The sequence below is a fragment of the Equus asinus genome, chromosome 7 (assembly GCF_041296235.1).
Source record: "Equus asinus isolate D_3611 breed Donkey chromosome 7, EquAss-T2T_v2, whole genome shotgun sequence".
In the NCBI taxonomy this organism is placed as follows: Eukaryota; Metazoa; Chordata; class Mammalia; order Perissodactyla; family Equidae; genus Equus; species Equus asinus.
The window spans coordinates 29,151,422-29,163,927 of record NC_091796.1 but is presented as its reverse complement, the minus strand read 5'-3'; the positions used below and the strand labels follow the sequence as shown (position 1 = coordinate 29,163,927).

General features: G+C 40.4%; 1 protein-coding gene across 2 annotated transcripts in view; it reads right to left on the bottom strand.

The window, feature by feature from the left end:
- The window catches only part of EPG5 (ectopic P-granules 5 autophagy tethering factor), a 108,920-nt gene that overhangs the window by 5,290 nt on the left and 91,124 nt on the right, over window positions 1–12,506 (bottom strand). For both annotated transcript variants that reach the window (XM_044774662.2, XM_044774663.2), the window contains exons 37-42: window positions 11,750–11,935; window positions 11,022–11,231; window positions 10,117–10,261; window positions 3,255–3,497; window positions 1,738–1,954; window positions 1,019–1,234 (exon numbers count right to left, since the gene is read on the bottom strand). In XM_044774662.2, the coding sequence (XP_044630597.1) occupies window positions 1,019–1,234; window positions 1,738–1,954; window positions 3,255–3,497; window positions 10,117–10,261; window positions 11,022–11,231; window positions 11,750–11,935 (1,217 nt within the window). The remainder of the gene's footprint in view (window positions 1–1,018; window positions 1,235–1,737; window positions 1,955–3,254; window positions 3,498–10,116; window positions 10,262–11,021; window positions 11,232–11,749; window positions 11,936–12,506) is intronic.

The window sequence follows — 12,506 nt, the reverse complement described above, 5'->3', positions numbered from 1 at the left end:
GCACCACAGCAACATGCAGCCACCAGAGTACGAGAACTGACAGATGGTGATGTGGTTCCCGGACCGGGAAATGAACCCAGGCTGTGGCAATGAATGCTGAATCTTAATCACTACACCCTCAGGGCTGGCTCCATAAAGCCAGAAAGTCAAGTAGTGGTTGCCAGAGACTTAGGGAAGCAGGGAATAGAGAGTGACTGCTTAATGGATTTCCTTTTGGGGTGAGGAACAGGTTCTGGAACTAGATAGTGGTGATGCTTGCCACAACATTGTGAGTGTATTAAATGCCACTGAAGTGTACATTTTAAAATGGTTTCCATGATAAATTTTATGTTATGTGTATTTTACACAGTTTAAGTGAATCAAAATCACATAGTCCTGCTAAATCTACCATAAACAAGAAACATGACGTGAACTGCTTTGAACTGGGTGGTTTCCAAAGTCGCAACAACAGGATGGGCTATTCCACAAGAGTGCTGACACCAGAATGGTACGAGAGCTCTTTCCAACACTGATGAGGGCTTTAAAAGAAAACCACGATGCAAATAAATACTATGAGATAAAATAAGTGGCTAGTGGCACATTCTCATTACTTGTCTTTCTCATCAGTTAACTCTAATTCACCTTGACTTAACAGTTCCACTACACTGAGTCCCTCACGGGATCTGGACTGCCCTCATTCAGTGCTCTCAGCGAAGCAGCTGACTCCGGTATTAACCTAACACTGCACACCACTGCCAGCTCAAAGCCAAAAAGAAATCAGTGTGGTCAGGTTATAAAGCCAAAGTACAACAAATAATACTACTAAAAAATTTCTTTGAACATAAAACTTGTTTTAAAATGGGAAAAAATAAACATGCTTTCTAAAATATAAAAATGCTGTCAGGCTCTGACCTTTTTTGCTTGATCTCTGGGGAAAACCTAGCTCCTAAATTGGAAACACTCCTAAAGTATCACGTCCCCTAGGTAGGTAGAGACGTCTGAGGCCTGTACAGAAGAGCACTGGCAGGTGCTCCCTTACCTGTTAGACAAGGGTGACTTCCGGCCCAGGCCAATGGCCCCGAGAATGCCGGAGCTGAGCCTCTCCTCGGCCAGCAGGTTCTGCCTGCTCTGAAGCATGAGCAGAATTCGCACGACGGATTCCGTCAAGACCGAGTCACCCTGCTCCGTCTGGGTCAGGGACAGCTGCAGGGCCTGGTGCCACCACAGAAACAGCTTTGCTTCTTCGTGCACAGAGCTGGGGGGAGGCCCAGGAGGAAAATGAAGTCAGGAATGGGTTCTTTCCACTCCCACATGACCAAAAGTCCACATTTGAGTTTTCAGTATAAGGGACATTCAGTACTTTAAAAGCCTACGCTGTTGGTTAATAACGTTAATCAAGTAATGGGACTGTAACAGCTATGATTTCTTGAACACGTACTGCATGCCAGACACTGTGTATGAGCTTTATGTTCCTTCACTTAACCCACATAACAACCCAATGAGTCAACGCTGTTATCCCTACTTAGCTGATAAGGAAGCTAAAGGTGGTGCCTCAAAGTGCCTGTTTTAGGAAATAAAAAAACCCGCCCAGAAAATTTGCCCAAACAAGAAAAAATTTTTCTAAAACTAGTGTCACTGTACCTTATAGCCTTGTTTGTTTCTTAGGTATCACTTAGTTCTGTGCACTTAAAGGAATGCTTACTTAAACCCTAAATCCCAAGTTAACCGTCTGACACAGCAGCCAGAGAGCCACCATACCTTGGATAGACCTGTTCCAACCACTTGCTTAAGGTGAGCAGCACTTTCATCTCATTCCTCAGAGTCTGTTCGCTATTCAAACACTGAAGCAAGTAGACATAAAGAGTCAAGTAACTGCCAAGGGACAGGCACTCCTGCAGAAATTCTTCCATGGTGAGCTCAGGAACTTGAAGGGACACCAGAATGGGGCCCCATCCTACATTCTGATTGAGAGAGCCTAAGAACACCAAGAGGAGACACAGGATTAAAAGCAAGAATCAAACTATTTAACTACTCTAATGAGCCTTTCACTTGAAGTTTCACGTCAAGAAAACATGGCTCACCTTAGCCCAGGGGCCACAAAGTGAACTGTGCCTCGAGGCTTAGACTGCAAAGCCCTCATGCGAAATGCCTGCGCCCTGGCTAGCCACTGTAGACGGTTAAGAAATCAGAATTCAGGGCTGCAATTTTATAAGTCACCTTTCTCACTGTATTACGATCTTCAATCATATAATAGATTCTGCCTGTCCCAGTTACCTAAGAATTTTAACTTTACCTAGTGCCATTTTTAAGTATGTTATACTTATGCTTTTCCAAGGGAAATTATTATTCTTCTAGCCATAAGCATTTTTACTTATCAAAGCTTGGTTTGACTCATATGTCTACAGAAATTCTTGAAAATGTTTCATAAATTGAAAAAAGCAATTTTGATTTTAGTTACAAATAACAAACAAATTTGGAGCAAGAGTGTTATCCTAATGGTTCTCAATTCTTTAAGGGGAATGAGTGTGGGGTGACATGGTGACATGCACAGCACCTTCCATGGGGGGACTCGGGGACACAGACTGCTCATGGGTTGTCGAGAAAGGGCAGGAGGCAGGTTACAGGCACTTCTTGGCCTTCTCGCTCCAACCCCCTTCTTTCTCTCCTACTGTGTGCACAGAGTGGAGTATCTGGCATCAGAGTGGAGAAGCACTGTTCTGGGCAAGTCTTACCCAGATTGGGCTGTTTCCAGAATCTGAGAGTTTAGAGGTAGGGAATAAGAAAAACAAGAGGAAAGGGGAAGGAGGCAAGGATACTTCTTCATAATAGTTTAAAAGATGTGACCAAAAGCAATACAAAGACTTCTATGAAATTCATTTTAACAAGTGATAAAATAGGGAAAATTAACATAGTGGGTCATTATTATATAGATTCTGGCTTATAGAATTTGTTTTGAGGACTATGCCTAGGCCTGTGGCTTGCCTATCATAAAAGGGTTGGTGTGACACTCTAAAACCAACGTAAAATGAATGAGAGGTTCCCTCCTTTGAAACATGATTCTACCAACAGACATGGGCCATAGGTTCTCATGCTAACTGCAGATCTCTACAAAAAAGAAAACACAGATTCCAAAACATCAATAACATACACAGAGAAATTAGAGTGGTACAATCCCCCACTGGGAAGGCTCTGGAAAGGTGTCTCCTTCAGACATAGCTTTGATCTTCCCTGGAAGACACCGACCTAATGAGAGCCTGAGATGACCGTTCTCTTACCTTCTTTGAAGTAGGCAGTGATGCAGGCTTCCGTGGTCTCAGCCATGTGGCGGACGGAAGCCAGGCTCTGGCAGGCTGCTGTTAAAAGGGGCAGCACCACCAGCCCGTGCACTTTCTGCCCAATCCAGGTCCGGATACTGCCCCGGAGGAACTCTGCGGTTGGAATAGTCGCATTGTTCATCATCATTAGGACTTCCATAAAGAGGCTGCTGAGGGCCATGTGGCGGGTCTGGCTGTCCATGTCTGAAGGGGAACATAGACACACACCCGTGAAAGGCTGCTGGGAGGCAATACGAACGTGATCAAGGGAATGACAGTGCTTCAGTCGAGCTGCTCTCCAGACGGATTTTACAATTCTAGAGGCTGATTTCAAGGGAGCAGGAGAACTAGATGGTGTTTAGCTTTTAAGGATAGGATGTGGCACATAGGTACTTTGTAAGAGCAAAGGAGGAACTACTGCAAGATCCTTGGTTACAGAGTGTGGCTGAGGAATACTTTAAAAATAGACATATCAAGCTGGTGTGTGAGAGTAACTTTTCACCAGAATATGCTTAATTAGTCCTGATTTCCCAAACTTTGCTATTTGGAAAACCAAATACATAGATCTATCAGTCTTAGAAACAGTACCTCCACTCCTACCACAGCCAAAGTTGCTGATAATTCTAGAGTGATTTACAAGGAATAAAGGCTATTACTTAAAACTAAATAGAAAAGTAAGGAAAGGAAAAACCTTATTAAAGGCTCTTACCAGCAGCTCTTTCTTTGTTTTTTAAATAAGAAAAATGGACAGACTGGTAATATAAATGTGTCTTTCAAAGAAATTAAGAGGTAAGGGGCCAGCCCCATGGCACAACGGTTAAATCTGCACGGTCTGCTTCAGTGCCTGAGGTTCACCGGTTCGGATCCCGGGTGCGGACTACACACCGCATATCAAGCCATGCTGTGGCAGGCATCTCACATATAAAACAGAGGAAGATGGGGACGGATGTTAGCTCAGGGCCAACCTTCCTCAGCAAAAAAGAGGAGGACTGGCGGCAGATGTTAGCTCAGAGCTAATCTTCCTCAAAAATAAATAAATAAAAAACAAAAAAAATTAAGAGGCGAAAAGAGAATAAATAGAACAAAAAAAGAGCAAATTCATTTTATAAGAGAACTGCAAATGAGGAGGTTACTGAGGTAGATTCCTTCGTCACATCCAAAAATAGAAAATACATTTCACTGAGAAAGTATGGAAAAAACTAATCAGCAGGCATAACTCTTGCCAACTGTTTCCAGCTTCCCTTGAGTTGGGTACATTTTCTTTAATCGAACAGAATTGTGGCTTTCTCACCACGAGGCTTCACTATTTATGTAGGGAAGTCTTACTCATCACAACCATCAAACCAAATTCACCCACTTGCACAGTGTTGTATAAACCTTAACCTAACGTTACTTACTACAAGACCTACTAATTATCAAATAAGGACTTCAAAAAAAAGTTTGAGAAAGACAATAACAGTATATGTGTGTGAATATCTATTTTTTCCTCATATTTCTATGGGTATAAATATTCTTGGTAATAAAGGCCTTATCTCTGAATTTCAGCTGCTTAGCAATTTTTATTTTAAAATTTCTATTTTAATTATGACTCATAGGAACAAAAAAGTGACTGCAGTCACCCTTCTAATAGATCCAAGCCTCTCCCCTCCCTATTCATCACCCACACAGCCAACAAATGTTTTCTTAAAAACCAGATCTGTTCCCATCACTCTTCTGATTAAGATCGTTCTAGAACACCCGTATCTCCTTTGCCTGGCCAGCTATTATTATCCAACCTTCATGGCCCAATCATATATGACCAACTCTAAAACAGTTTCTCCAGTATTGCTTGCTAACTTTTCCTTCTGTTTTTCCTTTAACATTCACTAGGTGTTGCTGACTTGCAAAGCCAATACTAAAACTCTAGGTGCATTATCTCATTCCATACTTACAATATCCATATGAAACAGGTACGATTATCATCTCCACATTACAGATGAGGTTATACAACTTGTTCAAGGTCATACAGCTAGCAAATGTGAAGCCAGGCAGTTTGGTTCAAGAATCTTTTTTTTAATTACCATATTATATGCCCTCTATGATAAATCTATGTCGCAGAAATGTTTGAGAAATTTCTACTGATTTCCTGTTCACCAATTCCAACCAACTCAAAAAGCCACATGAGCTTTCATTACTATACTTCCATAAATATTACGGTTGTCTATTTTCAAACAGTATTTAAATAAACACAAAAATGTTTGTGAATTCATCCATGTTGTTGCAGATTTTCACTGCTTTAGAGCATTCCATTATATGAATATACAACGATATATATTATCATCCCTTCTACTGAACATATGGGCTGTTTCTGTTTTGCACCCCCTCAGATGCACAGCTACAGACATTGTTCATGTTTCCCAGGGCACAGTGCATACATTTCTTTTGGTATATACCAAGGAGTAGAATTCTGGGTCATGGGATATGTAAACTAATAGACGACACCAAACTTTTAAAACTAGTTGTAGGAGTTTACTCTATGATCAGCACTAAATGAAAGTTACAGTGATCCACATCCTTGCCAACACTTGGTATTGAAACCTTTTTAATTTTAGCCATTCTGATGGATGTGTCAGAGTATATCACTAAGGTTGTAATTTGCATTTCTCTGATTATTAACAAGGCTTAGCATGTTTTCATATGTATATTGGCCATTTAGATATTCTTTTTTGTAGAATGTCAAATCAAGGGTCTTGTTTGTTTTCTTCTACAGCGTTTTTTTCTTCCTTATGTTATCCAATGTGATAATTTTAGTCATTCATATTTAATGTAATTACTGATGTAATTGGGTCTAAATTTACTATCTTGAAATATGCTTTCTGTTTATTCCGCCTACTCTACATTCTTTTTTCTCTGTTTTATCTCTTTTGGATTATTTCTTATTATTCTACTTTTTCTCTTTTTTAGTTTGGAGGTTAAACACTCTTTTAATATTCTTATAGTGGCTGTCTTACAAATTACAGCATGCATTCCTGACTTTTCAGTCTGATGTTAGCTGGCTCGCAGACAATGCAAAGGCTGTGAAACATTCTCACCCCTGGTGCCCTCCCTACTGTTGCCACAACCCAGTAAGACCTTACTCCTACTGCTGTTTCATTTAGTCGTTTTCACTGTGAATCTAAACTCACAAAGATTCATTATGAATCTAAATTCATCAAGAGTTCACTTAGATTTACCTACACATTTACCAGTGTCACTGTTTTTCATCCTTAGTCTCTTCCTATTTATCTTCTATTATTATTTCCTTCCTTCTACAGTCTTTGGTTGTATTTTGTTGTTCTTTTTATAACTTCTTAAGGTGGATTCTTACTTTATTAACTTTCTGTTTTATAAAATTTTAACATAAGCATTTAAGGCCATGAAATTAAGTCCCAATTTAGCTGCATCCCACAAGTTTAGATGCATTCTGTTTTTTATCCAGTTCTAAATATTTCAAATTTCTGTCATGATTGTTCCTTTGGTCGTCAGTTATTTAAAGGCTTGCTTCTTAATTTTCAATGCATAGTTCCCCCCTTCCTCCATCATATTTTGTTGCTGATTTCTAAGTTCTGTGGTTAGAATATGTGGCCTGTTTGATACCAGTCCTCTGGGATTAGTTGAGACTTACTTTAGTCTAATAAGGGGTCACGTTTCTTGACTAATACAGTGAGACTAATACAGTACGCATTCTGCATTTGCAGGGCACATCATTCTCTACATCCCCATCACACCAGCTGTGCTATTCAGACTTCCTATAGCCTTACTGATTTTCTGTCTATTTGATCAAACACTGTGAGACAGACGTGTGTCAAAATCTCTCATTTTGAGTGAATTTGACATTTCTCTTCCTAGTTTTGTCAAGTTCCACTTAACACATTTGCTACTGTTATTAGGTACAAATAAGTTTAGAATTATTATATATTCCTAGTGAACTGAAGCTTTTATCAATTTTCAATGACTCTCTTTATCTCTACTAATGCTTCTTTCTTTTTTGTTCTTTTTTCTCATGCTACTTCAAGGCAGGAAAACACACCAGAGATCATGTGGCTCTGTAACTCTTCCTGCCTTATGGTCTTATCTGTCTAATGTTAATAATACATCTAGGCCAGCTTTCTATTTAATGTTTCCCTAAGGATTGCCTTACTGAATGCTATCTATACCCCACGCTTTAGACGTACTTCTTTTACAAGAGCGTAAAGCTGGGTGTTGTTGATTATTAGTCCAGTCTGACAATTTTTGTGTTTTAACTGGAGTATCGGTCCTTTTACATTTACTGATATATTTAAAATTTACCATTTTATTTTGGTTATTTTTCTCACCTTCTCCATGCTTCTTTTCTTGCCTTCTTTGGATTAAATACATTTTGGCCATTGCTTTTGCTTTTGATCTCCCTCTAATAATCTGGAAATTATACATTTTATTTCTATGCTTTTGGTGAATTTCTTAGAATTTTTAACATTCATATTTTATCAAAGTAGAAATTTAATAAATTTCTTGACCCTTCAAACACTACAACTTTAGAATGCCTTTAATTCAACCTCCTTCCTAACTTATATATACTGTGGTCACATAATTTAATTTTGGCTTTTGCTTTTTACACCCCTAAATGCACGACTATTGTAGTTTCATATAGCCAGTTTTTGTTTCTATTTACACCACCTTCCCTGCTTATTTTTCCTTCTTGTAATTCAAACCTTTTACCTATGATCACCCTACTTCTACCTAAAGAACGTGCTTTAGTATTTCCTTTAGAGATGTCTACTAAATCAGACACTCTCAGCATTCAATGAAAATATCTTTATTTCACCCTCATCCTTAAAGAATTTTTGCCAGTTTACAATTCCAAGTTATAAGTCATGTCCTCACAGCAAACAGAAGTTGTCCCGCTGTCTTACCACTTCCTTTGTTGTTACTGAGAAGTTGGCTATCAGGGTAAACGTTGTTCCTTTGTAGGTAATGTCTTTCCTTCCTGTATATAAAGTTCTTTTCTTTGTCACCAGACAGCCTCACTCTCTCTTCAGCTATTGCCTCTCCCGTGTTCTATATCTCCTGCCCTTCTGCAACTTACCTATTAAACTTTAATTACAATTTTTATATTTTTCACTTCTAGAATATCTGATTCTCTCTCAAATCTGCATATTTCTATAATCCCTTGCTCCTCTCTTATTCCATCAAATATATTAAAAATATTTTTTTGTTTACTGTGCTAATTATTTCACTATCTGACATCTTTACATGTCTGACTGCTGACTGTTGCTCTCTGCTGACTTGACTGTGGTGCCCTGTTTCCCTGTGTTTGTTTGTGTTTTTTTGAGGAAGATTAGCCCTGAGCTAACATCTGTGCTCATCTTCCTCTACTTTATATGTGGGACTCCTGTCACAGCGTGGCTTGACAAGCGGTGTGTAGGTGTGCACCCAGGATCCAAACCGACAAACCCCGGGCTGCTGAAGCGGAACGTGCAAACCTAACCTCTGCACCACCAGGCCAGCCCCTTTCCCTGTGTGTTTTACGACTTTTTTTTTTTCTTTTTTACTGTGAATTCATATTCCTTGGAACTCTGAGGCCTCAGTTGAAGACAAGTTCCTCCAAAGGGGCTCTGTGGTTGCTTTCTGCCAGGCATCCAGTGGCACTGGCAACTGAAAATTACTTTAAACTCTCAGGTTGAAGGGCCAGCCCAGTGGCATAGTGGTTAAGTTCACACACTCCATTTCAGCAGCCCAGGGTTCATGGGTTCAGATCCCAGATGCGGACCTACACACTGCTCATCAGGCCACACTGTGGCAGTGTCCCACATACAAAATAGAGGAAGACTGGCATAGAGGTTACATCAGCGACAATCTTCCTCAAGCAAAAAGAGGAAGATAGGCAATAGATGTTAGCTCAGGGACAATCTTCCTCACCAAAAAAATTAAATAATTAAATGAAAAAATAAACTCTCAGGTTGAGGGGTTTTTTTTTAGACAATTTAGGTAGTATGAATTCTTGCTTTAAACTCACATTTTCAAAAGAGGTATCTTTTCTCCCCATCACATAGACATTTGACCCAAGAGCAAGGTCAAACAGATACTGTCTTTGCTTTCCTCTCCCAGGGCCGGGTTTATCTCTAGCTTGCGTTACACTGAAGATGCCATCCTGTGGGGTTACACATGGGATCTCCTTTTAGGCTCCCACCTTAGGCAGGCCTGGGCTTTACTGCCTCCCCCTAACCTAAGAAGGTTCAGTAAAACCCTTCAAGGTGAAAGCCAGCCTCAACAGTCCATCTGCCTTTATGGGTTCCTCTTTCACTTAGTTCTGACCTCTGAGCTCTTCTGCCACCTTGTTGATAAAGTTTAATTTTTGGTTTCTTAGAAACATTTTATCCAGCATTCTTGTTTTCAGCAGGAGAGGCAGTCAGGATGTTCAGTCCACCAAACTGCTGGGAGCAGGAGCTCTCCACACAAAGTTTTCTACGAGCCTACACAAGGTGATTATGAAGAGACCTCCCAGTGAAAGCCAAACACCTAGGAATGCTGCTTCCTGGGTCTCCAGTGACGTCTAATCATCACAGCCAGTCACCTAACTTATTCCCCCGTCCAGTTACCCTCACACCAGCAAGTGACAGTGTCCACCCCTACTCAAGTTCTTAATGTCCATGCTTCCCCCAGTGCTGAGATGACACAGTGTCCCTAGGATCCAGTCACCTCTCTGACCACTGCTTCTCTAGAAACAGGAATGAGAGCGTCCTGACCATCCTCCTGGTCTCACAAGGCCTTACACAGCAGGGATTCATTTACTGAACGAACATGTGACATCCCCGTGGTCACTTACCAGGCGGGTCAAAGACAATGATATCATCCAAGAGCTTAGACATTTCCTGTTCCAGGACTGCTAAGGTGATTTTTCCATTTTGTTCCAGGGAGCTGAGGAATTGAACCATCTGATGAGTGAAGGCTCGGCATTTTGGAACTGCATCCTGACAATAAAAAAAGGATCCTTCAAATGAATCCGTGCAAGCAGTGTTAACTGAGCATTTCCTGAGAGCATGGCTCCACATTGACCGCTCCAGTCGGGAGTGGAGAGGACAGAGGAGGAAGCCACACAAAGACAGGTGTGTCTAACTAAGGACCTGTGTCTAGGGATATGCAAATCTGTGGTAACACTTAGACTAGAACCCACATACTCCCAAATGCCAGTACAACACTCTTCCTTCTTAACTATATTAATAAGAACATTAACTACAGATTAATTACTTGCCAGGAACTTTCCCCAAAACTTTTATGTTCTTTACCTAATTTAATCCCCACAATAACACTTTGAGGCCAACTCATCCTCATCATCATCATCATCATTATTTCCAACTCAGACGAGAAAACTGAGGTCAGAATGGCAGTAGCTGGGGAGATGAGTTTGTCAGATCGCAAACTCATCCTCATAATTTCCCTGCCACTCTGCTGCCAATGACATTGAGACGCTAAACCAACTACCCCCTGCCAGCCCTCGATCCTGTTGCCCTCTTGTTAGTTAGCATGTGATACTACTAGTAAGAAATGGTTTACCAAAAGACATACATAAAACTAAAAGATTTGAGAGGCCAAAATATGAGTACACATGATATGCATCCTCCAACTTTTTCTACTGAGCTGTCACAGAGTTCGAGACTGTCCTCAGTAGCACTTACGCTACTACCAGTCCTGGAGTTACTCTCTGCCTTTTAAAGCTTCCACTCAACTTACAAGATGTTTCTGGCTGTCAGTAGGAATGCAAAGTCCTGCAGACACTTTCAGGAGCTTCACAACTAATTCAGCAGAAGGTTCCTTTGCCAGGATGATGGATGGCTGGTAATGGCTGCTGAAATAACCTAGCACACTCTGGTATGAGACAGTATCCACAAGATGCCATGAAAGTGAGCTTGTCTGTCCAAGGAGACTAAGTAGAGGTGAATCCTAAAAATGAAATACATATTCCTTTAGTTCCAGAGATCCCATTTCCCCAGAAATACATGTCTCTACCTAGTCTATGGAGTGACCATTAAGATGACCTATGATAAGCATAGAACAGTTAAGATGGCAAGGAAGTATCTACTCTACTAGGACTAGTGTACTAGTGTACTAGCACTGAGTATTAGTGAAAGTAATAAGCAAAGTCTTGGCAAAAACACATTAACGTTAAGATTCCTAAGTATTCAGAACTCAATTTTCAAAGCAACTGTCTGATCTAGCAATTAATGAGATGTAAAATAAAATTTGATTTTTATATTCTAACTCAGTGTGGTTTCCATAATCTAGGTTTGATTAAGAACTATCCAAGAAAATTGGGGGCCCAGGTGAAGGCACATCTCATACGCCAAGCATATGTTCACACTGATAGAGGTATTAAGGAAACAACTGAAAAACTACAACTTCATGGAGCGTGAGGATTAGGGGGCCTTGCCAAGTCTCCACCCCAGGCTCTCCAAACTTACTGTTTGATCTACCAGTTGATCTTCCTTTGCCAATAAAATCATCATGAAAAGGAGGCAGACAATCATGCTCCGAGTCTCCGGGTGGGGACTGGGACTCCAGGCATCAGAGAGCACACTGACCCAGTTGACTTCACAGAGCACAGACCCCAAAAACAAGAAGCAGCTCTTGGGGCTTCCTCGTTCCACCTCAAAGGAAACAAATTAAAATGAGTGCTTTGCTTTAAGCTGTCTATATATCTTGAAAATGTATATAAAACCATGTTTACAAAATTATATTTTAAAAAACAATACTTCTTTCCCAAATTATAAAAATCACCCATAATCCTACCGCCTAGAGATTTAGACTTAACATTTCTAGTATCTTTCCTTCCATACTCAGTGTATGTGCACATTTTTCAGCTTGTTTGGAGTTAATTATTTATTCCACTAATTCTTAACAGGAGGGGAACGACCTTCCCTAGCTCCCCCAGGGTGGCGAATCCCTGCCACGGTTAGTCACCAGTACTCAACTCTACTCCATTTATAAAATCACAAATGGAACTTGGTCATGATTCACGTCCTCCCATTACTACCATCATTATATCATGCTTACTACTTATTTCTTACCCTTGTGGAAAATGATTCTTCAACCTCCTTCATAATCTGTTCTCTATGCTCACTCTCAATCCTTTCAAAAAATATACCTTATTATGCTAACAAGACACAAAGAACTGAAAGGTTCCCAGCTTCTGGGCAGGTCAGGGTCATCTATCGTTAG